General features: G+C 41.8%; 1 protein-coding gene across 5 annotated transcripts in view; it reads left to right on the forward strand.

Annotated features, from left to right (window-relative positions):
* The window catches only part of cep290 (centrosomal protein 290), a 100,439-nt gene that overhangs the window by 24,712 nt on the left and 48,361 nt on the right, over window positions 1-27,366 (forward strand). For 3 of the 5 annotated variants that reach the window (XM_072913895.1, XM_061970401.2, XM_072913898.1), the window contains exons 3-12: window positions 4,014-4,091; window positions 5,498-5,555; window positions 5,633-5,679; window positions 9,616-9,744; window positions 12,587-12,640; window positions 12,756-12,776; window positions 16,429-16,575; window positions 16,650-16,832; window positions 16,895-16,984; window positions 25,662-25,784. In XM_072913895.1, coding sequence (XP_072769996.1) covers window positions 4,014-4,091; window positions 5,498-5,555; window positions 5,633-5,679; window positions 9,616-9,744; window positions 12,587-12,640; window positions 12,756-12,776; window positions 16,429-16,575; window positions 16,650-16,832; window positions 16,895-16,984; window positions 25,662-25,784 — 930 coding nt within the window. Of the gene's footprint in view, window positions 1-4,013; window positions 4,092-5,497; window positions 5,556-5,632; window positions 5,680-9,417; window positions 9,521-9,615; window positions 9,745-12,586; window positions 12,641-12,755; window positions 12,777-16,428; window positions 16,576-16,649; window positions 16,833-16,894; window positions 16,985-25,661; window positions 25,785-27,366 lie in introns of those variants that run through there. The other 2 variants (XM_072913896.1, XM_072913897.1) reach the window with 2 other exon arrangements.

Below are 27,366 nucleotides of genomic sequence, written 5' to 3' on the forward strand. Positions count from 1 at the left end.
GCCGGTGTAGTCCAGGTATTAGCAGGGTCACATCCATGTTGACGGCCGGTGTAGTCCAGGTACCAGCTGGGTCACATCCATGTTGACAGCTGGTATAGTCCAGGTACCAACACGGTCAAATCTATGTTGATGGCCGGTATACTCCAGGTACCAGCTGGGTCACATCCATGTTGACAGCTGGTATAGTCCAGGTACCAGCTGGGTCACATCCATGTTAACGGCCGGTATAGTCCAGGTACCAACACGGTCAAATCTATGTTGACGGCCGGTATACTCCAGGTACCAGCTGGGTCACATCCATGTTGACGGCCAGTATAGTCCAGGTACCAACACAGTCAAATCTACGTTGACGGCCGGTATAGTCCAGGTATTAACAGGGTCACATCCATGTTGACGGCCGGTATAGTCCAGGTACCAGCTGGGTCACATCCATGTTGACGGCCGGTATAGTCCAGGTACCAACACAGTCAAATCTACGTTGACGGCCGGTATAGTCCAGGTATTAACAGGGTCACATCCATGTTGACGGCCGCTATAGTCCAGGTACCAGCTGGGTCACATCCATGTTGACGGCCGGTATAGTCCAGGTACCAACACAGTCAAATCTACGTTGACGGCCGGTATAGTCCAGGTATTAACAGGGTCACATCCATGTTGACGGCCGGTATAGTCCAGGTACCAGCTGGGTCACATCCATGTTGACGGCCGCTATAGTCCAGGTACCAGCAGGGTCACACCTATGTTGACGGCCGCTATAGTCCAGGTACCAGCTGGGTCACATCCATGTCGACAGCCGGTATAGTCCAGGTACCAGCTGGGTCACATCCATGTTGACGGCCGATATAGTCCAGGTACCAACACAGTCAAATCTATGTTGACGGCCGGTATAGTCCAGGTATTAGCAGGGTCACACCCATGTTGACGGCCGCTATAGTCTAGGTACCAGCTGGGTCACATCCATGTTGACGGCCGGTATAGTCCAGGTACCAGCTGGGTCACATCCATGTTGACGGCCGCTATAGTCCAGGTACCAGCAGGGTCACATCCATGTTGACGGCCGCTATAGTCCAGGTACCAGCTGGGTCACATCCATGTCGACAACTGGTATAGTCCAGGTACTAGCTGGGTCACATCCATGTTGACAGCTGGTATAGTCCAGGTACCAGCTGGGTCACATCCATGTTGGCGGCCGGTATAGTCCAGGTACCAGCTGGGTCACATCCATGTTGACGGCCGGTATAGTCCAGGTACCAGCTGGGTCACATCCATGTTGACAGCTGGTATAGTCCAGGTACCAACACGGGTCAAATCTATGTTGACGGCCGGTATACTCCAGGTACCAGCTGGGTCACATCCATGTTGACAGCTGGTATAGTCCAGGTACCAGCTGGGTCACATCCATGTTGACAGCTGGTATAGTCCAGGTACCAGCTGGGTCACATCCATGTTGAAGGCCGGTATAGTCCAGGTACCAGCTGGGTCACATCCATGTTGACGGCCGGTATAGTCCAGGTACCAACACAGTCAAATCTACGTTGACGGCCGGTATAGTCCAGGTACCAGCTGGGTCACATCCATGTTGAAGGCCGGTATAGTCCAGGTGCCAGCTGGGTCACATCCATGTTGACAGCTGGTATAGTCCAGGTACCAACACGGTCAAATCTATGTTGACGGCTGGTATACTCCAGGTACCAGCTGGGTCACATCCATGTTGACAGCTGGTATAGTCCAGGTACCAGCTGGGTCACATCCATGTTGACGGCCGGTATAGTCCAGGTACCAGCTAGGTTACATTCATGTTGACAGCCGGTATAGTCCAGGTACCAGCAGGGTCACACCCATGTTGACGGCCGCTATAGTCTAGGTACCAGCTGGGTCACATCCATGTTGACGGCCGGTATAGTCCAGGTACCAGCTGGGTCACATCCATGTTGACGGCCGGTATAGTCCAGGTACCAGCTGGGTCACATCCATGTTGACAGCTGGTATAGTCCAGGTACCAACACGGTCAAATCTATGTTGACGGCCGGTATACTCCAGGTACCAGCTGGGTCACAGCCATGTTGACGGCTGGTATAGTCTAGGTACCAGCTGGGTCACATCCATGTTGACGGTCGGTATAGTCCAGGTACCAGCTGGGTCACACCCATGTTGACGGCCGCTATAGTCCAGGTACCAGCTGGGTCACATCCATGTTGACGGCCGGTATAGTCCAGGTACCAGCTGGGTCACATCCATGTTGACGGCCGGTATAGTCCAGGTACCAGCTGGGTCACATCCATGTTGACGGCTGGTATAGTCCAGGTACCAGCAGGGTCACACCCATGTTGACGGCCGCTATAGTCCAGGTACCAGCTGGGTCACATCCATGTTGACGGCCGGTATAGTCCAGGTACCAGCTGGGTCACATCCATGTTGACGGCCGGTATAGTCCAAGTACCAGCTGGGTCACATCCATGTTGACGGCCAGTATAGTCCAGGTACCAGCTGGGTCACATCCATGTTGACAGCTGGTATAGTCCAGGTACCAGCAGGGTCACACCCATGTTGACGGCCGCTATAGTCCAGGTACCAGCTGGGTCACATCCATGTTGACGGCCGGTATAGTCCAGGTACCAGCTGGATCACATCCATGTTGACGGCCGGTATAGTCCAGGTACCAGCTGGGTCACATCCATGTTGACAGCTGGTATAGTCCAGGTACCAACACGGTCAAATCTATGTTGACGGCCGGTATACTCCAGGTACCAGCTGGGTCACAGCCATGTTGACGGCTGGTATAGTCTAGGTACCAGCTGGGTCACATCCATGTTGACGGCTGGTATAGTCCAGGTACCAGCAGGGTCACACCCATGTTGACGGCCGCTATAGTCTAGGTACCAGCTGGGTCACATTCATGTTGACAGCCGGTATAGTCCAGGTACCAGCAGGGTCACACCCATGTTGACGGCCGCTATAGTCCAGGTACCAGCTGGGTCACATCCATGTTGACGGCCGCTATAGTCTAGGTACCAGCTGGGTCACATCTATGTTGACGGCCGGTATAGTCCAGGTACCAGCTGGGTCACATCCATGTTGACAGCTGGTATAGTCCAGGTACCAGCTGGGTCACATCCATGTTGACGGCCGGTGTAGTCCAGGTACCAGCAGGGTCACACCCATGTTGACGGCCGGTATAGTCCAGGTACCAGCTAGGTCACATCCATGTTGACGGCCGGTATAGTCCAGGTTCCAGCTGGGTCACATCCATGTTGACGGCCGGTGTAGTCCAGGTACCAGCTGGGTCACATCCATGTTGACGGCCTGTATAGTCCAGGTACCAACTGGGTCACATCCATGTTGACGGCCGGTGTAATCCAGGTACCAGCAGGGTCACACCCATGTTGACGGCCGGTATAGTCCAGGTACCAGCTGGGTCACATCCATGTTGACAGCCGGTATAGTCCAGGTACCAACACGGTCAAATCTATGTTGACGGCCGGTATACTCCAGGTACTAGCTGGGTCACATCCATGTTGACGGCTGGTATAGTCCAGGTACCAGCTGGGTCACATCCATGTTGACAGCTGGTATAGTCCAGGTACCAACACGGTCAAATCTATGTTGACGGCCGGTATACTCCAGGTACCAGCTGGGTCACAGCCATGTTGACGGCTGGTATAGTCTAGGTACCAGCTGGGTCACATCCATTTTGACAGCTGGTGTGGTCCAGGTACCAGCTGGGTTTTTTGTTCACCAGGAACTCAAGGGCTTTCGACTTTGTACTGCTTGTTGAACTTTGTGCGGTTCTTGCTTTTAAGAGGAACAGCAGTTTGAAGAGGTGCACCTGCACATCTGTTGTATTTGCATCATTCGAGCTTCTCATCATCGCGCTGGCAAAGCATCAATGGCCTTCGCGAGCCAGTCTAAGAAACTAGCAAAACTATGTACGTCCACTCACTAGAAGGGTTACAACTGCTGAGAAGAAGAAGTTCTCCTCATTTGGCCTTCATGTTGTGTGTCATGTGTTGCAGACAGAAGAGTGGGAGGTGGAGCATCAAGCTCAGAAGGATGTTGTCCACATACTGCGAGTGTTTCAGGTCCTGCTCAAGGTGACTCTCCTTTCTTAACAACACCATTGTCAATGTCTGCCGCCAACTGTATATGTCATACTTGCCAAACTTGAGACCTCCGATTTCGGGAGGTGGAGGGTGTGGTCGGGGGTGGGGCGGGGGCGTGGTTAAGATATATATATATATATAAGAAATACTTGACTTTCAGTGAATTATAGCTATATATATATTTTATTACACACACATATATATATATATATATATATATATATATATATATATATATATATATATATATATATATATATATATATGTGTAAATAAATAAATAAAATAAATACTTGAATTTCAGTGTTCATTTATTTACACATATACACACACATAACACTCATCTACTCATTGTTGAGTTAAGGGTTGAATTGTCCATCCTTGTTCTATTCTCTGTCACTATTTCAGAACACACACATTATACAAATATACATTATAAAATCAATAAGAAAACGGGAGCTCTAATTTGGGAGTCTGAATTAGGATCAGAAGTTCCTATATAAACAATGCGTACTCACGTCGCCATTTTGTATTCATTACTGCAGCTGTGCACTGGATTCATTCACAAATACAAATTACAACTCACAAACACTTTAGAGTTAGGCTCCACCATCAGAATGTGTACTTAAACTTACAAAGATCACATGGATATTATTCAGTGAGTTGATTCACCAAAACTAACCTGTTATACAGGAGGAAAAAGCACACAGGACGTTTCAATTGTTCACAGACTGGTCGCGCTCATCAGAATGACAAGACACTTCCGGTCTGCAGGTGATAGCATTCAATTGGGAAGAAACGCCCTACTGCCCCCTACTGACCAATGTGAATACTGATAAATGTGTAATGACAGCTCCAAAAACGAATTCAAACCACAAAATAAAATAAATAAATCAACACAAAAATGTGACACATTATGGGTGGGTCACATATGCATGTACAGTAGATGGCAGTATTGTCCTGTTTAAAAGTGTCACAACATTGCTGTTTACGGCAGACGAACTGCTTTACGGTAGGTAGACGAAAACTTGACTGCTGTTGTTGTGTGTTGTTACCGCGCTGGGAGGACGTTAATGAAACTGCCTAACAATAAACCCACATAAGAAACCAAGAACTCGCCCTCGATCATTAGCTGTTTATATTATGGGAAAGCGGACGTGTGAACAGGCTGTCAACACGTCTCTCAGGTCCGCATGGAGCTGGAGGGGGCGTGGCCTCCAGCTCCGCCTGAATTTCGGGAGATTTTCGGGAGAAAATTTGTCCCGGGAGGTTTTCGGGAGAGGCGCTGAATTTCGGGAGTCTCCCGGAAAATCCGGGAGGGTTGGCAAGTATGTTATATGTCCAAGGAACCAAGACCAGCCTTTAACTCTTCCGGTGTTGTCTTCCTCCCTCCTCAGATGAAGCATCACGAAGCGTCTCTCGCTGAACAAATAATAGAAGAACAAGAGAAAAATGGTTGGTGCAGAGAGCCTTCCTAGACATGTTTTGCCAACACACTGCTGATATTGTTTCCTACCGCGTCTGCACTGTAGAAAAGAAACTTCTGGCCAAGGTGTCGAGACTGGAGGACGACCTCACGGTAAGTCGTAGGGACGTAACAACACCAACATTTCATGCCACGTTATCAATATTAGCATGTTATTGTTGAATGTGCTCACAAAGTACTTACAGATGTTACAATTCATTTGACCTCAATGTTCACTTCAAGCCAGAGTGAAGAATGCACTACAGACCTGATTAAGTCCCAAAGGGAAAGAGATGATACAGTATTGTTTGAGCATAGTCTGCATTCCTTAATGCTTCAGCCCCACACAGGATTCTCACAGGAATGTGACAAAATTACAACACCAAGTGTTGTGCTCAGATAAATAAGCAATGTCTTGGAAGAATAAACCGGCAATTCAGTTGGGTTCAGGGTATTATTTGGAAGAAATATGTTTGACTTATTGCGTTGTAATTTTTAAAGAGTTAAGAGTGTTTTTTTTTTTAATAATAAAGGAAAAGCGTGAGTTGTTTTTTATGGGCAAAGTCATTAATATGCATACTTGCCAACCCTCCCGAATTTTCCGGGAGACTCACGAAATTCAGCGCCTCTCCCGAAAACCTCCCGGGACAAATATTCTCCCGAAAATCTCCCGGTTTTTAGCCGGAGCTGGAGGGGGCGTGGCCTCGGGACGGGAGTACAACAGGGTGTCAAGAACTAAATCATCCAGACTAGAGATAAATTGTATTACTATGTTTATCTTACCTACAAATAAATATATTTTTTAATTAAAAAAAAAAAACTAAATACATTTTTACTATATTTTGCTAAAAACATCAAAATTAATTGTATTTTTATTTGTATTTTTTCTGACTCCTTATTACATCCAGCCATAGAATTATACATTTAAATAAACATGTTTGAAATTATTAATTTTAAATGATCATAATAATTAATTTAAAATGACCATATCTAATTATTAAAATAATTGCTTGTTCATCAACAACTTTAGCATTTTATTCATTACATTTAGAAGCTCTCAGAAGCCAAGTTATGTTATATTAAGATTTATTTATGCAAGTTTGAAGTATCAATTATCTAAACACAGTTTTGTTTGCATATTTTCAGGATATATATATATATATATATATATATATATATATACACGTGTGTATGGAATGCTTGACTTGGTGAATTCTAGCTGTCAATATACTCCTCCCCTCTTAACCACGCCCCCAACCACGCCCCCACCTCCCGAAATCGGAGGTCTCAAGGTTGGCAAGTATGTTAATATGTCTTGTATTTATGTTCACATTTAAATTGCTAGCTGCTTCTTCGGGAAATGGGCCGTCTCACCATGCGCTAATCAATCAGTTTCACAAGAATTCAAATTTGAAATTGAATTGTAACACGGTGTGTCATTACTTCCCGTGAAAGTCTTTTTGCTGGCACAAACATTAAACTATGTTATTTTGTACAAACCCCAAAAGCAGTGAAGTTGTCACGTTGTGTAAATGGTAGATAAAAAGAGAATACAATGATTTGCAAATCCTTTTCAACTTATATTCAATGGACTAGACTGCAAAGACAAGATATTTCATGTTCACACTGAGAAACTTCGTTATTTTTTGCAAATATTAGCTCATTTGGAATTTGATGCCTGCAGCATGTTTCAAAAAAGCTGGCACAAGTGACAAAAAGACTGAGAAAGTTGAGGAATGCTCATCAAAGACTTATTTGGAACATCCCCTAGGTGAACAGGCTAATTGGGAACAGGTGGGTGCCATGATTGGGTATAAAAGCAGCTTCCATGAAATGCTCAGTCATTCACAAACAAGGATGGGGCGAGGATCACCACTTTGTCAACAAATGCCTGAGCAAATTGTCCAACAGTTTAAGAACAACATTTCTCAACCAGCTATTGCAAGGAATTTAGGGATTTCACCACCTACGCTCCGTAATACCATCAAAAGGTTCAGAGAATCTGGAGAAATCACTGCAAGTAAGCCATGATATTACGGACCTTGGATCCCTCAGGCGGTACTGCATCAAAAATTGACATCAGTGTGTAAAGGATATCACCACATGGGCTCAGGAACACTTCAGAAAACTGTCAGTAACTACAGTTTGTCGCTACATCTGTAAGTGCAAGTTAAAACTCCACTATGCAAAGCCAAAGCCAATTATGAACAACACCCAAAAACGCCGCTGGCTACGCTGGGCCCAAGCTCATCCAAGATGGACTGACGCAAAGTGGAAAAGTGTTCTGTGGTCTGACGAGTCCACATTTCAAATAGTTTTTGGAAACTGGGGACGTCGTGCCGTCCGAAACAAAAAGGAAAAGAACCATCCGGTTTGTTCTAGGCGCAAAGTGTAAAAGGCAGCATCCGTGATGGTATGGGGGTGTATTAGTGCCCAAGACATGGGTAACTTATACATCTGTGAAGGCACCATTAATGCTGAAAGGTACATACAGGTTTTGGAGCAACATATGTTGCCATCCCAGCAACGTTATCATGGACGCCCCTGCTTATTTCAGCAAGACAGTGCCAAGCCACGTGTTACAACAGCGTGGCTTCATAGTAAAAGAGTGCGGGTACTAGACTGGCCTGCCTGTAGTCCAGACCTGTCTCACATTGAGAATGTGTGGTGCATTATGAAGCCTAAAATATCAGAAGGGAGACTGTTGAACAACTTAAGCTGTACATCATGGGGGGGCGGTATAGCTCGGTTGGTAGAGTGGCCTTGCCAGCAACTTGAGGGTTGCCGTTGTGCCCTTGGGCAAGACACTTTACCCACCTGCTCCCAATGCCACCCACACTGGTTTAAATGTAACGTAGATATTGGGTTTCACTATGTAAATCGCTTTAAGTCACTTGAGAAAAAGCGTTATATAAATATAATTCACTTCACATCAAGCAAGAATGGGAAAGAATTCCACTTCAAAAATGTGTCTCCTCAGTTCCCAAACCTTTACTGAGTGTTGTTAAAAGGAAAGGCCATGTAACACAGTGGTAAAAATGCCTTTTTTGCAATGTGTTGCTGCCATTAAATTCTAAGTTCATGATTATTTGCAAAAAAAAGAAGTTTCTCAGTGTGAACATGAAATATCTTGTCTCTGCAGTCTATTCAATTGAATATAAGTTAAAAAGGATTTGCAAATCATTGTATTCTCTTTTTTATTTACCATTTACACAACGTGACAACTTCACTGCTTTTGGGTTTTGTAATACAAGACAGCATTAAAAAGTATTTTGAGTCGTAACGTCCTCATAAGACACAATAACTTCAATGTTGAACACACTACTCACCTTAAAAGTTAAAGTTAAAGTTAAAGTTAAAGTACCAATGATTGTCACACACACACTAGGTGTGGCGAGATTATTCTCTGCATTTGACCCATCACCCTTGATCACCCCCTGGGAGGTGAGGGGAGCAGTGGGCAGCAGCGGTGGCCGCGCCCGGGAATCATTTTGGTGATTTAACCCCCAATTCCAACCCTTGATGCTGAGTGCCAAGCAGGGAGGTAATGGGTCCCATTTTTATAGTCTTTGGTATGACTCGGCCGGGGTTTGAACTCACAACCTACCGATCTCAGGGCGGACACTCTAACCACTAGGCCACTGAGTAGGTGAGTAAGTCAACAAATGTCTAAGTATCTCATACAAGGGACATGACAACCCTTGGTCTCCTTGCTAGCAGCTTGAACTCCAGTTCCAGCATACGTGAACACTTCAGTCTGTAATCTTTTAGCCGCTGATGAATGCAAATTGCCGCGCTGTGATTGGCTGTGCTCACCATGATAAGAGGATTACAGCTAATTCCCTGCACTCTGGCGGCCATGCTCCTTTGGAGTAAAATATGATTCTTTTGCTCAGTTTAGTGTTTTATACACATCCAAGTCTAGGCACACCCTGTTTGAGCTGCAAAGAGGAAGGTAATATCAGCGTCTACATAGGTGTACTTCTAGGGTTAGGAAGAACTCGTACTGTAGTGTGGCCTTTGTTTACAGTACTTTGTTTTGCACCTCAGCACACCGGGCCAGACAACCGCTTTCTGCGGAATGAGATCCGGCAGCTGGAAAGCCAGCTGGAGCAGAAAGAGAAGGAGGTGACCCACTCCAGAAAAGATATGGGAGGAGCAAAGAAAACCATAGAGGAGGTATGACAAATGTCCTGTGTTCTTCAGCACTGACGGACTTTCAGGTGTGCTTTGACATGTTGTTGGTGTCAACTACGGTTGTCTCGATACTAGGGGTGTAACGGTACGTGTAATTGTATTGAACAGTTTCGTTACGGTGGTTTCGGTTCGGTTCGGAGGTGTACCAAACGAGTTTCCACACGGATATATTAAGTAGCCGCCTCTGCTTCCTTCTGCCTGTCTCTGTCAGTCCTCTACACAGCACCCAGCATTGTCCCACCCACACAACCATCTGATTGGTTACACACAGAGCGGTAACAGCCAATCAGCAGTGCGTATTCAGAGCGCATGTAGTCAGTGCTTAGCGTTTAGCAGGTAAGCATCAGGCAGCGGACTCTCCCCAAATGATAATAAACACCTCCCAGTCAACTACTAGTACATACCTGCCAACTACTCCGGTTTTCCCGTAATTAGTACGGTTTTCATCAACCTATTCCGGGTTACGGTTGCAGTGATAAAAAATACGGTTTTTCATTAATTAAAAAAAAAATTTTTTTTAAATGCGCTGCCAAGCACGAGGCACATGTTGCCATTGTTTCCAAACGAGCGAATGATCATGGAATCAGCCGGAGAAAAATCACAAACGAGTCATAAACCGAAAAGAAAACTGCAGTCATTCCGTGAAGAATATTCAAAAGCCTATCCGGGAATAATTATCCGTGCCCAAAAGGGTGAAAACTACGCGAATTGCACCTTGTGCAGACAAGATATTTCGATCGGACACGGAGGAATTAGCGATGTAAAAGACCACGTTGGGACAAAAGAACACAAGTCTAATGCCGTTGCTAGCGATACAAGTGGAAAACTTTCAACGTTTTTCGGATTTTAGCCACAAAAAGGTAATGACACCAATGTTATCTATTGGAATTGTTTAGTACTGTTATACTGTTAAAAGTGTTTATACTATTTATGCTTTCAAGTCCAAGTTGAAGAAATCTTGTTAAATGTTGACAGCATAACTACCAAAATACAGAAGTATGTCCTTAATATTTTTGCAGTGCTATTTCTGTTGAAAAGTTCAAATGATTACATTAGAGATGTGATGTGCCACTTTTCAAGTGTCTGATGGCTTAAATTAATTTTCATTAATTTTTCATATTTTGAATTCTTTTGAAAGGCTTACAAAAAAACTACATTTGAATTGTAATTCCATGCTATTGACAGGACTATTAATTTTAATGAAGTTAGCTTACCATGTTTACAGTATGATAATTGTGATAGAAATGTGAATTTTAGGCACAGAATATTTTTTACAATTGAACAAGGCAGTAGATTATACAAGCTTGGACAGAAAGTTAATAATGACACCAATTTTTTTTTTTATGGAATTGTTTAGTACTGTTTTACCATTTGTTTACTGTAGAAAGTGTTTATACTGTTTATACTTTCAATTAACAAATTGAAGTCTTGTGAAAGGTTGACAGGATAACTGGCATTAACTGTCAAAATAATTTCAAACTATTGAAGTTAGCTTACAGAATAAACATGTCAATCAACCCATATGATTTTTGCTGTAATATTTTTGTTTTGAAAAGTCACTGTGACTGATAGAAAAGTGATGGTTTTAGCAACATTTTAACCTGTCTGAATGCTAATAATCATTTTGCGTCGGGGGGCGAAGCCTGAACCCCCCACCAGGACTTTGTCCTGGACCTACCGGGGCCTGCGGCCCCTGGACCCTGGCTACTAGGTTTTTCTGATTTCAAAAGTTGGCAGGTATGCTAGTAACATCACTATGAGCCCGTTGACCTTCTAGAAATATAAAAGGCAGCTCAGCTCGCTCGCAGTCCTGGCTTGAGGTGAAGGCTAATTCGCTTTTAGCGTAACGTTAGCTCATTTTGCGGTGTGCGTGCGTGTGTATGTGTGTGTTACCCTGTCTGTCTGTTATTTCACTTTAACTTTTTCTGTGTTGATTGAGCTGTGTTGAAACAGCAAAAAAATACATTATGTTAAATGAAGAGTTTCTGTCTCTGATAGTTGATATAATAATGTAAGTGCATCATTAAGCCTACATGAACTCCATGGTGTTTATGGATGAATAGTCTTCTATTGCTATTGTACTGTTTTTTCTGCTATAGTTACATTAATCATTAGTAATGCAGCAGCCTAGTTTTGAATGGCAGGGTCCCTGCTATCACACGTTGATAAAAAATATAACATTTACATAATAAAAATCAACTACAGGCTTCCCAAATGCTGTAATAAATTAAGCATGGTGAGTTGACTTGAAACTGTTAAATGTTGCACTTTTTATATGTAGAAGAAAAGTTTTGTCATTTTATTTAATCTGAGCAACAACTTGAGGCAGTTTAATGTTGATTAACGTGGGCAGAATTATTATAGTGTTCCCAATGTTAAAAGGATAAAGCCATTGTTTACAAAATTGGTAAATAAATAACCAAAAAAATTATATTTTGTTGTTTTTTTACTGTACCGAAAATTAACCGAACAGTGACCTCTAAACCGAGGTACGTACTGAACAAAAATGTTTGTGTACCGTTACACCCCTACTGGTACCAATATTTTGGTACCGGTACCAAAACGTATTTTCGATACTTTTCTAAATAAAGGGGACCAGAAAAAATTGCGTTATTGGCTTTATAACCATATTAACTAAACTAAATAAAATAGTGAACTTGTCTTTTAGTAGTAAGTAAACAAACAAAGACTCCCAATTAGTCTGCTGACGTATGCAGTAACATACGTAAAGCGCTTCTCTCTGTAGAGAAAAGCGCTATATAAATATGATTGATATGCTGTCCAAGTCGTTGACCTTCATTGTTTGTTGTCTGTCCACTTGCAGCTGCTCCAGCGAGCAGAGATGGCTGAGGACGAGGCGAAGACGCTGAAAAGAGAAGTTTGTACACACACTCCAACTCCATCTTCCCTCCAAACACACTCTGTCTCATCTTCTCCTCACTTGATGCATGTGCCTCTCTACTCTACCTCTTTCCTCTCTTCCATTGCCAAAGATAAGAAAGGTCAAGAAGAAGGTAAGACTAGAGCAGTGTTAGTCTGTAGGAGATGGAAACCACCTTTTTGCAGCTAGTCCTAAAATACATGACTACTAGTGTAGATCACAACATTGTACATCATCTAAGTACATGTTAAATCTACATGTATCACAACATTGTACATCATCTAACTTGTTAAATCTACATGTATCACAACATTATACATAATCTAACAATATAAGTACATGTTAAATCTACATGTATCACAACATTGTACATAATCTAACAATATGAGTACATGTTCAAATGTTTTTCAGCAGTTTTCCATTATAGACAAAAGCGGTAGCAGTCATTCAGTGTTCGGTTATTATTCTCTTGTTTATATAATTGAAGTTGGCCCCTCATTATTGAATATATTCAAACATCACTAATACTCTTTTGTGGTGTAACATTTGTTGATGTGTGCCGTATAACTTTTGAATTATTCTAAAATAAAGTTTGTGACTAGAAATGTCATTCAGCCCCCCCACCTTGTTCAAATCTTTCCAAACTTGTCACACTCATTTGTGCTGAAAAATATTTTTGTCTGACTACTATGGTTTTTATGTCTTTAAGTATTCATGTTTAGGGTTTTAACATGTTATTATTCATGACCGCCCCCCTCCCCCTTGTCAAAATCTTCCCAAACTTTCTCCCAGACGTTTGTGCTGCCAACATTTTTTGTCTATTATCATGTAAAAAGCTATAAAAGTAAGACAAAAAAAAAACGATTTGCAGCACAAACAAATGGGACACGTTTGGGTACATTTTGACAAGGTTGGGGGGGGGGGCTGGTTATGAATAAACACATTAATAACATAAAAACTAAAAGTTGATAATATACAAACTATAATGATTAAAGATATTAAGATAAAAAGTATAATAGTAAGTAACTTTTCAACCTTCTTAAAACATTTTCATAACTTTTGTCATGGTCTGAGGGGATCTGTATCTTTCTCTGGCACTTAGCCATTTTGAGCCACACAAAAAAACTACAAATGTGATGACTGCTGTACGGCATACGTCACCCCCCCCCCCCCTTTCCCCTTTTGTTAAATAGAGACGGAAGTCGATGCAAACTCCTATGTGCAATTACTGCTATCATGGCAGAAGCTGCAAAACAACCAAAGAAACGAAAAGTTTTGTGACAAAATAAGTAAAAGGGATGCGACCCTGAGCTGAGCTAACCTGCTCAGTGGCCTAGTGGTTAGAGTGTCTGCCCTGAGGTGGGTAGGTGGTGAGTTCAAACCCCGGCCGAGTCATACCAAAGACTATAAAAATGGGAGCCATTACCTCCCTGCTTGGCACTTAGCATCAAGGGTTGGAATTGGGGGTTAAATTACCAAAAATTATTCCCGGGCGTGGCCGCCGCTGCTGCTCACTGCCCCCCTCACCTTCCAGGGGTCAAATGCAGAGAATCATTTCGCAACACCAAGTGTGTGTGTGACAATCATGGGTACTTTAACTTGAACTTTACCCGAATAAAAAGACAGTCAAGCTGTCACTCGCTGGCGTGGGCTCAATAACTATAATAGTTAATAACATCCATCCATCCATTTTCTACCGCTTGTCCCTTTTGGGGTCGCGGGAGGTGCTGGAGGCCTATATCAACTGTATCCGGGCGGAAGGTGGGGTACACCCTGGACAAGTCGCCACCTCATCACAGGGCCAACACAGATAGACAGACAACATTCACACTCACAAACATAAAAACTATAATAGTTATTATAAACATAACTATAATAGTTATCAACATATATAGTATTTTTCGGAGTATAAGTCGCACCGGCCGAAAATGCATAATAAAGAAGGAAAAGTTGCATTTTTTGGGGAAATGTATTTGATAAAAGCCAACACCAAGAATAGACATTTGAAAGGCAATTTAAAATAAATAAAGAATAGTGAACAACAGGCTGAATAAGTGTACGTTATATGAGGCATAAATAACCAACTGGTATGTTAACGTAACATATTATGGTAAGAGTCGTTCAAATAACTATAACATATAGAACATGCTATACGTTTACCAAACAATCTGTCACTCCTAATCGCTAAATCCCATGAAATCTTATACGTCTAGTCCAGGGGTCGGCAACCTTTACCAGTCAAAGAGCCATTTTGACCAGTTTCACAAATTATAGAAAACAATGGGAGCCGCAAAAAAATTTTTAAATTTTAAATTAAATACCACTGTATACAACGTTTTTTTTTTGCTTTGTGCTATGTATAACCAGGGGTTTCAGACACGCTGCCCACACCTTTATGTGGAATTTGAAAGCTGGTGCGGCACGCGGGTTTTAAATGAATGGCGCTAGTCAGCGTTATGCGTGCCGCGATGGTACAGTATATAGCACTCACTACAGTCAGCGTGCCTGATCAGTCACACGTTGTATGGGGCTTCCGCTTGCTCACGTTGGTAACAGCAAGGCATATTTGCTCAACAACCACACAGGTCACACTGACGGTGGCGGTATAAAAAAAACAACTTTAACACTCTTACTAATAATGCGCCACACTGTGAACCCACACCAAACAAGAATGACAAACAAATTTCGGGAGAACATCTGCACCGTAACACAACATAAACACAACAGGACAAATACCCAGAATCCCATGCAGCCCTAACTCTTCCGGGATACATTATACACCCCCCGCTACCAAACCCCGCCCACCTCAACCGACGCACAGAGGGGGGGGGGAGTGAGGGAGCAGGGTTGGGGTGGGGGCGGGGTTTGGTGGTAGCAGGGGTGTATAATGTAGCCCGGAAGAGTCAGGGCTGCATGGGATTCTGGGTGTTTGTTCTGTTGTGTTTATGTTGTGTTAAGGTGCAGATGTTCTCCCGAAATGTCTGTCATTCTTGTTTGGTTTTGGTTCAAAGTGTGGCGCATTATTAGTAAGAGTGTTAAAGTTGTTTTATATGACCACCGTCAGTGTAACCTGTGTGGCTGTTGACCAAGTATGCCTTGCTGTCACGTACGTGTGCAAGCAGAAGATGTAGATTGTAAAACAAGTGTTAGGCTGGCACGCTGTTAATACAGATTGTAGAGGGCGCCAAATGTTGTACCATCATGGCACGCCCTTATTATAGCCGTAAGGGTGAAAATCGGTGAATATTAATCCCGGGAGTTTTCTGCGAGAGGCACTGAAATCCGGAAGTCTCACGGGAAAATTGGGGTGTTCAGCAAGTAAGCTGCTGAGCCGCATCAGAGTGATCAAAGAGCCGCATGAGGCTACGGAGCCGCGGGTTGCCGACCCCTGGTATAGTCTCTTACGTGAATGAGATAAATAATATTTGATATTTTACGCTAATGTGTTAATAATTTCACACATAAGTCGCTCCTGAGTATAAGTCGCAACCTCGGCCAAACTATGAAAAAAACTGTGACTTATAGTCTGTAAAATACGGTAGTTAATAACATAAAAACAGTAATAGACCAAACCACATTTCCAGCACAAATGTTGACAAATGGAGATTTTGACAATAAATCTGAACATTTATTTCCAAATAACTTAAAAACAGGCAGTGGTCTTTGAATGTTTGCAATGATGAGAAGGCCAACTTCACACAGTAGTGGTAAATAGTTTTTAGATGAGCTGAAAACTGATGTTTCAAGACAGTACAATTACTGATAATGAACATGTCCTCCATCAGAACTCGCAGCTCCAGCAGGATGTGGACTTTTATCACAGAGAGCTGGAACGCAAGGAGTCGGGTCCGTCCAGAGACGAGAACGCCGAGACTCTGAAGAAGCTGAGCTCGGCCAACCGCCAGCTCTCCCAGTGCCTGGACGAGCTGCAGGTCCTCCAACGCCTCCCAGTGTCCTGCTCGCCTTCACCTCTCTCTCCCAGTGACAAGACATGTTTGCTTTGTAGCAAGCGGAGGAAGAAATCTCCCAGCTGAAGAAAGACAAGCAGCACATGCAGAAATGTCTGATGGAGTCTGCCAAGGAGATGGAGAAGATGAGCGACGAGTACGACCAGATGAAGATGGCCGTCTATCAGTGTGACTCCACCACGGACCAGCTCAGGAAAGAGAGGGATCATGCCGAGCTGCAGGTAAAAGCCCTCAGTCCTTCTGCATGTCTTCATCTTGGGTCACGTGTGGGCTTCTGGTGCAGGTCCGAGAGCTCACACAGAAGATTAACGACATGACACAAGAGGATGACCCCATCATGGCAGCGGTGGACGCCAAAGTGGACGAATGGAAGGTTGGCGTCAAACTCATTCATGCTGATCAATACCTCTCCTCTTCACTCGCAACGGTTTCTAGTAGTAGTCGTGCATTTTTGCGGACTAAAGCAGCACACTAGAGATGCGCGGATAGGCAATTATTTATCATCACAAAAGTCGTCAACCATCCGCCATCCACCCGAACTAACATTTAATCAAAACCGCACACACCCGCCATCCGCCACCCGCACGTTGTTATATATCTAATATAGACGATGCAAGGCATTAGTGAGGTTATAAAGCTTTTGCCTGTTAAAGAAAGGAGACTGATCCAATGCAGCAGAGACATTCAATGCGTGCCACGCTGTCACGGCCCAGACGCACACCAGTGCGCAATCATCTGGGAGCCGCGCTGAGCGCACCTCCAAGCGCACTCGCGCCACTCAAACTGCTGCAGGCAGCTACGTTCTATCTTGTTTTAACATCCTGAGGCACTCTTCTGGGATCACGGCGGACGAAACTGCTCATGCTCAGGGTGTTTGTGGAGGTTCGGGGTTTTGCTCAAATGTGATGCACCATGTTAGATGTCCCGGTTTTGTGACTGTCGTAGACATAAACAGCGTCGCAGCTCTTGCAAATCACGTAGCCAGCATTACTATCATCCTGATTTACAACCTCATAAAAACGAGTCCACGCTGAACTTTTCTGGCCTTCTTTTCCCCTGGTCTTTAGTATTCCCTTTTTTAGTTTGTCGCGTACCACGTTTGCTGCCGGCGTTGCCATCTCTTTTTTTTTTCTTCTTCTGTTGTGGCATATGCTGCAGGTGCCTGCTCGTTTTTCGTATGTGGGTAACAACATTTAACTATGTATATATATTTCCAAATTGGTTTAACTGCCACCCGCCTGAATCTATTTAAAATCAATTTTTTTTTTATTTCAACCGCCCGACCCGACCCGCGGATAAAATCTAATTTTTTTTTATTTCAACCGCCCGACCCGCGGATAATCCGCGGACTCCGCGGTTGTGTCCGCGGACTCCGCGGTTGTGTCCGCAAACCGCGCATCTCTACAGCACCCACTACATTTCAGAAAAGAAAAACAATTTCACATAATAACCGGACCTGCCGCAGATATACACTATATTGCCAAAAGTATTTGGCCACCTGCTTTTACTCACATATCACTCAATCAATGTTTATTTATATAGCCCTAAATCACAAGTGTCTCAAAGGGCTGCACAAGCCACAACGACATCCGCGGTACAGAGCCCACATAAGGGCAAGGAAAAACTCACAACCCCAGTGGGACGTCGATGAACTTGAAGTGCCATCCCATGGATTTGTCCAAAATGTTTTGGTATCCTGGAGCATTCAAAGTTCCTTTCACTGGAACTAAGGGGCCAAGCCCAACTCCTGAAAAACCAACCCCACACCATAATTCCTCCTCCACCAAATTTCACACTCGGCACAATGCAGTCCGAAATGTAGCATTCTCCTGGCAACCTCCAAACCCAGACTGGTCCATCAGATTGCCAGATGGAAAAGCGTGATAGTAATAATAATAATAATAATAATATATTTTATTTGTAAAAAGCACTTTACATTGAGTAAACAACCTCAAAGTGTATTAAAATAAAAAGATAATAAAACTAGAACAGCCAAATAGCTAAAACTAGTATTAATACATCTAAAAAAAAAAGGCTTTTTTAAAAGCATCCACAGTCTGTGGTGCCCTCAGGTGGTCAGGGGAGAGCGTTCCACAGACTGGGAGCGGCATAGCAGAAAGCCCGGTCTCCCATTGTTCGTAGCTTTGTCCTCAGAGGTTGGAGGAGGTTAGCCTGTCCGGAGCGGAGGTGTCGTGTGGAGGATTTGGGGGTGTGTAGTTCTTTGAGGTAGAGGGGGGCATTTCCATGGAGGCACTGGTGGGTTAGTAGGGAGACTTTTAATTCAGTCCTGAGTGGAACAGGAAGCCAGTGAAGGGATTTGAGAGTTGGTGTGATATGGTCATATTTCCGCACTCTCATTCATCAGTCCAGAGAAGGCGTCTCCACTGCTCTAGAGTCCAGTGGCGACGTGCTTTACACCACTGCATCCCACCCTTTGCATTGGACTTGGTGATGTATGGCTTAGATGCAGCTGCTCGGCCATGGAAAGCCATTCCATGAAGCTCTCTGCGTACTGTACGTGGGCTAATTGGAAGGTCACATGAAGTTTGGAGCTCTGTAGCAACTGATTGTGCAGAAAGTCTTTGCACTATGCGCTTTGACCCCTCTCTGTCAGTTTACGTGGCCTACCACTTGGTGGCTGAGTTGCTGTTGTTCCCTAACTTTTCTTATAATAAAGTTGACTTTGGAATATTTAGGAGCGAGGATATTTCACGACTGGATTTGTTGCACAGGTGGCATCCTATGACAGTTCCACGCTGGAAATCACTGAGAGCGGCCCATTCTTTCACTAATGTTTGTAGAAACAGTCTCCATGTCTAAGTGCTTGATTTGATACACCGGGCCAAGTGATTAGGACACCTGATTCTCATCATTTGGATGGGTGGCCAAATACTTTTGGCAATATAGTGTATACTTTGTGAAATGTTATTAACATAGAAAAATGTATTACATGTTTATTTACATACTTGTTTTCAAACGGTGTGTGGACCACGGCAGTAAAACGGTTGATCAAACAAAACAGAAAATTAATTGATGTTTTTATTCGTTCTTTATAAAACTTTCCTTTTTTAGTAAGCTCCAAGATTCTTCTTCCTTGTACTTTGTAAACACTTTGAGTTTGAACACAATAGTTTTTAATACAATTTTTCGCACATTGATTTGTTTGCTTAATTCATTCCATAATTTGTTCGTTAGCGAATAAAAATCCAAAGCTCAGACGCATCTTTGTATAATCACAGGGTTCAAAGCTTGGGGGAAAAAAGTAGCGTCTTATAGTCGGGGAAAATACGGCATTTACACCTATATGAACAATGGGAGACCAGCTTTCTGCCCCGCCGCTGCCAGTCTGTGGAACGCTTTCCCTGACCACCTGAGGGCACCACAGACTGTGGATGCTTTTAAAAAAGGCGACAAAAACCCTTCTTTTTAAAAAAGCCTTTTTTTTTTAGATATATGCGTGCTAGTTCTAGTCTTTATGTTTATTTATTTTTATTATCTTTTTATTTTTATTTTTTTAATACACTGTAGCACTTTGAGGTTGTTTGCTCAATGTAAAGTGCTTTTTTCAAATAAAATATATTATTATTATTATTATTTAAAGAACACATTGTGTGATAAAGCAGGAAGCAAAGAGCCTTTAGAGAATTTGACATCAGCTGTAAGGGAGGTTACATTTTCGCTCTAACAGTCCACTTCAACACAGATGTTTTTTTGGAGTTTCCAGCCACAGAATTGACAGAAACAGTTGAATAGTTAAAACAAAACAAAAATCATACAAATAATAATAAATAAATGCTGAGGAAAAAACACAGATACAGTGTATCAACATAAAACCACGGACAGCTGCATTCCTGAATGGCCACAGAGAGATACAACAGCCAACAAGCAACAAAAGGCTCATAAACAACCCACATTTCAATTGGGTTTAACTTGGAGATCAGTCTCTCCTACATATTTCAGAAAAAAAACGCACAGTTCTTGAAACTTTGCAGAACAACCATTCGATGCCAGCCTAATCTTCTCCAGTTTGAGAAAATAAAAATCACAGATTTTGAAGTTGCCTTCCAATTTAGCACACTGAGTCTTCTAGCCATCAAAGTAGTGAATCACATAATACTGATATTCCATCATACATCTTGGCTAATCAGACCTTGGTATAGTACTTCGCTGTTCACAGATGTATGAAGTAACTTAGGTATTTACTGTCAACACAGATGTGTGAAGTAACTTTGGTATTTACTGTCAACACAGATGTGTAAAGTAACTTACGTATGGACTGTCAACACAGATGTGTGAAGGAACTTAGGTATTGACTGTCAACACAGATGTGTGAAGGAACTTAGGTTTTGACTGTCAACACAGATGTGTGAAGGAACTTAGGTATTGACTGTCAACACAGATGATTGAAGTAACTTAGGTTTTGACTGTCAACACAGATGATTGAAGTAACTTAGGTATTGACTGTCAACACAGATGTGTGAAGGAACTTAGGTATTGACTGTCAACACAGATGATTGAAGTAACTTAGGTTTTGACTGTCAACACAGATGATTGAAGTAACTTAGGTATTGACTGTCAACACAGATGATTGAAGTAACTTAGGTATTGACTGTCAACACAGATGATTGAAGTAACTTAGGTATTGACTGTCAACACAGATTTGTGAAGTAACTTATTGACTGTCAACACAGATGTGTGAAGTAACTTAGCTATTGACTGTCAACACAGATGTGTGAAGTAACTTAGCTATTGACTGTCAACACAGATGTGGGAAGTAACTTAGGTAAGACTGTCAACACAGATGTGTGAAGTAACTTAGGTATTGACTGTCAACACAGATGTGGGAAGTAACTTAGGTATGACTGTCAACACAGATGTGTGAAGTAACTTAGGTATTGACTGTCAACACAGATGTGTGAAGTAACTTAGGTATTGACTGTCAACAAATATGTGTGAAGTAACTTAGGTATTGACTGTCAACACAGATGTGTGAAGTAACTTAGGTACTGACTGTCAACACAGATGTGTGAAGTAACTTAGGTATTGACTGTCAACACAAATGTGTGAAGTAACTTAGGTATTGACTGTCAACACAGATTTGTGAAGTAACTTATTGACTGTCAACACAGATGTGTGAAGTAACTTAGGTATTGACTGTCAACACAAATGTGTCAAGTAACTTAGGTATTGACTGTCAACACAGATGTGTGAAGTAACTTAGGTATTGACTGTCAACACAGATGATTGAAGTAACTTAGGTATTGACTGTCAACACAGATGTGTGAAGTAACTTAGGTATTGACTGTCAACACAGATGTGTGAAGTAACTTAGGTATTGACTGTCAACACAAATGTGTGAAGTAACTTAGGTATTGACTGTCAACACAGATTTGTGAAGTAACTTATTGACTGTCAACACAGATGTGTGAAGTAACTTAGCTATTGACTGTCAACACAGATGTGGGAAGTAACTTAGGTAAGACTGTCAACACAGATGTGTGAAGTAACTTAGCTATTGACTGTCAACACAGATGTGGGAAGTAACTTAGGTAAGACTGTCAACACAGATGTGTGAAGTAACTTAGGTATTGACTGTCAACACAGATGTGTGAAGTAACTTAGGTATTGACTGTCAACACAGATGTGGGAAGTAACTTAGGTATTGACTGTCAACACAGATGATTGAAGTAACTTAGGTATTGACTGTCAACACAGATGTGTGAAGTAACTTAGGTATTGACTGTCAACACAGATGTGTGAAGTAACTTTGGTATTTACTGTCAACACAGATGTGTAAAGTAACTTACGTATGGACTGTCAACACAGATGTGTGAAGTAACTTTGGTATTTACTGTCAACACAGATGTGTAAAGTAACTTACGTATGGACTGTCAACACAGATGTGTGAAGTAACTTAGATATTGACTGTCAACACAGATGTGTGAAGTAACTTAGGTATTGACTGTCAACACAGATGTGTGAAGTAACTTAGGTATTGACTGTCAACACAAATGTGTGAAGTAACTTAGGTATTGACTGTCAACACAGATTTGTGAAGTAACTTATTGACTGTCAACACAGATGTGTGAAGTAACTTAGCTATTGACTGTCAACACAGATGTGGGAAGTAACTTAGGTAAGACTGTCAACACAGATGTGTGAAGTAACTTAGGTATTGACTGTCAACACAGATGTGGGAAGTAACTTAGGTATGACTGTCAACACAGATGTGTGAAGTAACTTAGGTATTGACTGTCAACACAGATGTGTGAAGTAACTTAGGTATTGACTGTCAACACAAATGTGTGAAGTAACTTAGGTATTGACTGTCAACACAGATTTGTGAAGTAACTTATTGACTGTCAACACAGATGTGTGAAGTAACTTAGCTATTGACTGTCAACACAGATGTGTGAAGTAACTTAGGTATTGACTGTCAACACAGATGATTGAAGTAACTTAGGTATTGACTGTCAACACAGATGTGTGAAGTAACTTAGGTATTGACTGTCAACACAGATGTGTGAAGTAACTTAGGTATTGACTGTCAACACAAATGTGTGAAGTAACTTAGGTATTGACTGTCAACACAGATTTGTGAAGTAACTTATTGACTGTCAACACAGATGTGTGAAGTAACTTAGCTATTGACTGTCAACACAGATGTGGGAAGTAACTTAGGTAAGACTGTCAACACAGATGTGTGAAGTAACTTAGGTATTGACTGTCAACACAGATGTGGGAAGTAACTTAGGTATGACTGTCAACACAGATGTGTGAAGTAACTTAGGTATTGACTGTCAACACAGATGTGTGAAGTAACTTAGGTATTGACTGTCAACAAATATGTGTGAAGTAACTTAGGTATTGACTGTCAACACAGATGTGTGAAGTAACTTAGGTACTGACTGTCAACACAGATGTGTGAAGTAACTTAGGTATTGACTGTCAACACAAATGTGTGAAGTAACTTAGGTATTGACTGTCAACACAGATTTGTGAAGTAACTTATTGACTGTCAACACAGATGTGTGAAGTAACTTAGCTATTGACTGTCAACACAGATGTGTGAAGTAACTTAGCTATTGACTGTCAACACAGATGTGGGAAGTAACTTAGGTAAGACTGTCAACACAGATGTGTGAAGTAACTTAGGTATTGACTGTCAACACAGATGTGGGAAGTAACTTAGGTATGACTGTCAACACAGATGTGTGAAGTAACTTAGGTATTGACTGTCAACACAGATGTGTGAAGTAACTTAGGTATTGACTGTCAACAAATATGTGTGAAGTAACTTAGGTATTGACTGTCAACACAGATGTGTGAAGTAACTTAGGTATTGACTGTCAACAAATATGTGTGAAGTAACTTAGGTATTGACTGTCAACACAGATGTGTGAAGTAACTTAGGTATTGACTGTCAACACAGATGTGTGAAGTAACTTAGGTATTGACTGTCAACAAATATGTGTGAAGTAACTTAGGTATTGACTGTCAACACAGATGTGTGAAGTAACTTAGGTACTGACTGTCAACACAGATGTGTGAAGTAACTTAGGTATTGACTGTCAACACAAATGTGTGAAGTAACTTAGGTATTGACTGTCAACACAGATTTGTGAAGTAACTTATTGACTGTCAACACAGATGTGTGAAGTAACTTAGGTATTGACTGTCAACACAAATGTGTCAAGTAACTTAGGTATTGACTGTCAACACAGATGTGTGAAGTAACTTAGGTATTGACTGTCAACACAGATGATTGAAGTAACTTAGGTATTGACTGTCAACACAGATGTGTGAAGTAACTTAGGTATTGACTGTCAACACAGATGTGTGAAGTAACTTAGGTATTGACTGTCAACACAAATGTGTGAAGTAACTTAGGTATTGACTGTCAACACAGATTTGTGAAGTAACTTATTGACTGTCAACACAGATGTGTGAAGTAACTTAGCTATTGACTGTCAACACAGATGTGGGAAGTAACTTAGGTAAGACTGTCAACACAGATGTGTGAAGTAACTTAGCTATTGACTGTCAACACAGATGTGGGAAGTAACTTAGGTAAGACTGTCAACACAGATGTGTGAAGTAACTTAGGTATTGACTGTCAACACAGATGTGTGAAGTAACTTAGGTATTGACTGTCAACACAGATGTGGGAAGTAACTTAGGTATTGACTGTCAACACAGATGATTGAAGTAACTTAGGTATTGACTGTCAACACAGATGTGTGAAGTAACTTAGGTATTGACTGTCAACACAGATGTGTGAAGTAACTTAGGTATTGACTGTCAACACAAATGTGTGAAGTAACTTAGGTATTGACTGTCAACACAGATTTGTGAAGTAACTTATTGACTGTCAACACAGATGTGTGAAGTAACTTAGCTATTGACTGTCAACACAGATGTGGGAAGTAACTTAGGTAAGACTGTCAACACAGATGTGTGAAGTAACTTAGGTATTGACTGTCAACACAGATGTGGGAAGTAACTTAGGTATGACTGTCAACACAGATGTGTGAAGTAACTTAGGTACTGACTGTCAACACAGATGTGTGAAGTAACTTAGGTATTGACTGTCAACAAATATGTGTGAAGTAACTTAGGTATTGACTGTCAACACAGATGATTGAAGTAACTTAGGTATTGACTGTCAACACAGATGATTGAAGTAACTTAGGTATTGACTGTCAACACAGATGTGTGAAGTAACTTAGGTATTGACTGTCAACACAGATGATTGAAGTAACTTAGGTTTTGACTGTCAACACAGATGATTGAAGTAACTTAGGTATTGACTGTCAACACAGATGTGTGAAGTAACTTAGGTATTTACTGTCAACACAGATGTGTAAAGTAACTTACGTATGGACTGTCAACACAGATGTGTGAAGTAACTTAGGTATTGACTGTCAACACAGATGTGTGAAGGAACTTAGGTATTGACTGTCAACATATGATTGAATAACTTAGGTATGGACCACTCCAGACATTCATATTCATGTGTTAAGTGTTGATGATGTGACATTCATTCACAGAAAGTGCTGTCTGGAAAGGATGAGGAGATTTTGGTGTACCAGCAGATGATCCGTGACCTTCAACACAAGTTGCGTCTGGCCCAGTCGGACTTGGACAGAAGCAACATGGTTGCGTTGCAGCAGGTCAGTTCTGAAGGAAGGAGCTGATTACTTTTGATATGTCTGTTTTTTATGCAAATAAACACTAGCAAACGTCAGCTAACAATGAAGCTAAGGAAGTGTATATGTAATGTAGAAACATTCACAATAACACGTAACAACATTTTTATGTTAATGTTGTTCTACACCAAAAAGTTTACATGGGTTATTATTATTTCTTCAATTCCTTCCTTTATTTGGCGCTCTCCTACTCCCCCAGTTTTCATCCAATCAAAACCGTTCAAGGATAGAAACGTTCAGCTCGACCGAGACAACACATTAACCAAAACCCAAAATGTTAGTGTCAACAGCAAAAGCCACAAACTTCAAAGTACCTTATTTTTCGGACTGTAAGTCGCAGTTTTTTTCACAGTTTGGCCGGGGGTGCGACTTATACTCAGGAGCGACTTATGTGTGAAATTATTGACACATTAGCGTAAAATATCAAATAATATTATGTAGCTCATTCACGTAAGAGACTAGACGTATAAGATTTCATGGGATTTAGCGATTAGGAGTGACAGATTGTTTGGTAAACGTTAGGGATGTCCCGATCCAGGTTTTTGCACTTCCGATCCGATACCGATATTGTTTTTGCATTTCCGATCCGATACTGACCGATACCGATACTGGCCTATCCGAGCATGTATTAAAGTTTAAAGTTATTTAGCCTACTTAGTTGTCAGAATCATGTTGAAAAGGGTTTTAGTACTCTTGATAACAACTAGCCAGCTGAATTAGGCGAGTTTGAATAATACACAATGGTTGGTAACAAGAAACTGACCTGTTTATTCAAGGATAAACACAAAATAGACAAAATTATACATGACAAACAGAAATGGCATCATTGAACTAGGGCTGGGCGATATGGCCTTTTTTTAATATTGCGATATTTTAAGGCCATATTGCGATACACAATATATATCTCGATATTTTGCCTTAGCCTTGAATGAACACTTGATGCATATAATCACAGCAGTATGATGATTCTATGTGTTTTGATTGATTGATTGAGACTTTTATTAGTAGGTTGCACAGTGAAGTACATATTCCGTACAATTGACCACTAAATGGTAACACCCCAATAAGTTTTTCAACTTGTTTAAGTCGGGGTCCACTTAAATTGATTCATGATACAGATATATACTATCATATATATACTATCATCATAATACAGTCATCACACAAGATAATCACATTGAATTATTTACATTATTTATAATCCAGGGTGTGGAGGGGGGCGCCGGATGTAAGTGTCAAAAAGACAGCCAAAAGAGTTTGATATGAGAATAAATCTAAAGTTAAAATATAGGGTAGAAATGCACCCATTTGCAGGAAATGTAGTCTTGATTTTCAAAATTTTCTTTCAAGGCTTGCATGTCTACATTAAAACATTCTTCTTCATACTGCATTAATATATGCTACTTTTAAACTTTCATGCAGAAAAGGAAATCACAACTAAAAAAAATCACTAATTTTTTCATACAGTGTTGATGTGGAAATTTTTGCCTCGGCATTTTGATGGTGTGGACGTGTGGCACCGAATGGAGATAAGCGTCTCGACAGA

The sequence above is a fragment of the Nerophis lumbriciformis genome, linkage group LG10, assembly GCF_033978685.3.
Source record: "Nerophis lumbriciformis linkage group LG10, RoL_Nlum_v2.1, whole genome shotgun sequence".
Taxonomy (NCBI): Eukaryota; Metazoa; Chordata; class Actinopteri; order Syngnathiformes; family Syngnathidae; genus Nerophis; species Nerophis lumbriciformis.